The sequence below is a fragment of the Sinocyclocheilus rhinocerous genome, unplaced genomic scaffold (genome assembly GCF_001515625.1).
Source record: "Sinocyclocheilus rhinocerous isolate Xijiao unplaced genomic scaffold, SAMN03320098_v1.1 scaffold820, whole genome shotgun sequence".
Taxonomy (NCBI): Eukaryota; Metazoa; Chordata; class Actinopteri; order Cypriniformes; family Cyprinidae; genus Sinocyclocheilus; species Sinocyclocheilus rhinocerous.
The window spans coordinates 1,259,940-1,261,640 of NW_015670386.1; the positions used below are offsets into that span (position 1 = coordinate 1,259,940).

General features: G+C 39.9%; 1 protein-coding gene across 1 annotated transcript in view; it reads left to right on the forward strand.

The window, feature by feature from the left end:
- The window catches only part of LOC107734181 (histone acetyltransferase p300-like), a 32,486-nt gene that overhangs the window by 25,040 nt on the left and 5,745 nt on the right, over positions 1-1,701 (forward strand). Inside the window, 3 exon segments of the mRNA XM_016546056.1 lie at positions 132-297; positions 394-561; positions 654-815. Coding sequence (XP_016401542.1) covers positions 132-297; positions 394-561; positions 654-815 — 496 coding nt within the window.

Below are 1,701 nucleotides of genomic sequence, written 5' to 3' on the forward strand. Positions count from 1 at the left end.
TTTTTCATATCACGATATTATCGCAAATGCAATTAATCGTTCAGCCCTAATGTCAGCCACTAACTCATGTACACATGCTTTTTTTTGCCTTGTAAAATTCTTAGTTAAACTTTTTGTTTTTTTTCTTTTAGGTTTACCACGGGACACATCTGGGCCTGCCCTCCTAGTGAAGGAGATGATTACATCTTCCACTGTCACCCTCCAGACCAGAAGATACCCAAGCCGAAGCGGCTGCAGGAGTGGTATAAGAAGATGCTGGATAAATCTGTATCGGAGCGCATCGTGCATGACTACAAGGTACAATTTGGACATTTTGTTATTGTAAGAATGTTTTATTATAAATATTTCAGCATACAAGAGCGAGATCAAGAAATGTGTTTTTTTTTTTTACAGGACGTCTTCAAACAGGCAACAGAGGATCGCCTCACCAGCGCCAAAGAACTGCCCTATTTTGAGGGTGATTTCTGGCCCAATGTGCTTGAAGAGAGTATCAAAGAACTAGAGCAAGAAGAGGAGGAAAGGAAGAGGGAGGAGAACAGCACATCCAATGAGAGTGTTGATGTTAGTCTTTAGGCTCTCGCTTATCTCAGGTTTTGTTCCCCTGTTAAAGTGCTTTTTCACACAGCTGTGAACATTTCTTTTTGTTTCTCCAGACAACAAAAGGTGACAGCAAAAATGCCAAGAAAAAGAACAACAAGAAGACGAGCAAGAACAAGAGCAGCTTAAGCCGAGCCAACAAAAAGAAGCCGGGCATGCCAAATGTGTCCAATGACCTTTCACAGAAACTATATGCCACAATGGAAAAGCACAAAGAGGTATGAAGAAGACTAAAGCCTGATTCAGTGTCTGTATTATGATTGTCTAATCAAGAAACATCATCAGACTTTTAGTGTTTGTCAAGTTTGGTGGCATCCTGGTCAATATTTTTGTACAATGTTAAAGGGATAGTTCACCCAAAAATGAAAATGTTATGTTTATCTGCTTACCCCCAGGGCATCCAAGATGTAGGTGACTTTTGTTTCTTCAGTAGAACACAAACAAAAATTTTTAAAGGGGTCCTATTATTCTCTTTTACAAAGTCTTGATTTTGTTTTGGGGGTGTACTAGAACATGCTCTCATATTAGGTTGTTCGAAAAACATTATTTTTCAAATATTTTACATTATTACAGCACCTCTCTCCCCAGTCTGGCATGAACGGCTCGAATAGTTCCTGTATCAAATGAAGGCCCGCCTTCTGAAATACGAAATGTGCTGTGATCGGTTTGCTTGGGCCAGTGTGTGCTGTGATTGGCACCACTCGGCGCCTGGTCGGGAAATGTCATGCCCCTTACCATAGCCGCCTGCGAGCTTCAGTGTAAATATTACGTCAAAATCAAATCAATTTGAGCGCGATTTAAACCCGGATGATTGTAACCACTCTAAGTTCGTCGATCTTGGGAAAGCTATCGTGTCTCAGACATAGTAATAACACTCGTTGCCTAACGAGTCGTTCGTTGTAGTTTTTGAAAAGTGATTTCTGTTAAATAAAATATCTCCTTTTGAAATGGACTTTGAGATTTGTAACTTTGCAGATCTTTTTTATGCTCAAACAGCAACATTACAGAGTAACTAAAGTTGAAAAAGCATAATAGGACCCCTTTTAGTGCTATAATCAGGTCCCCAGTGCATCTACCAACCAAGGAAACGTGAAAAAGATTAAC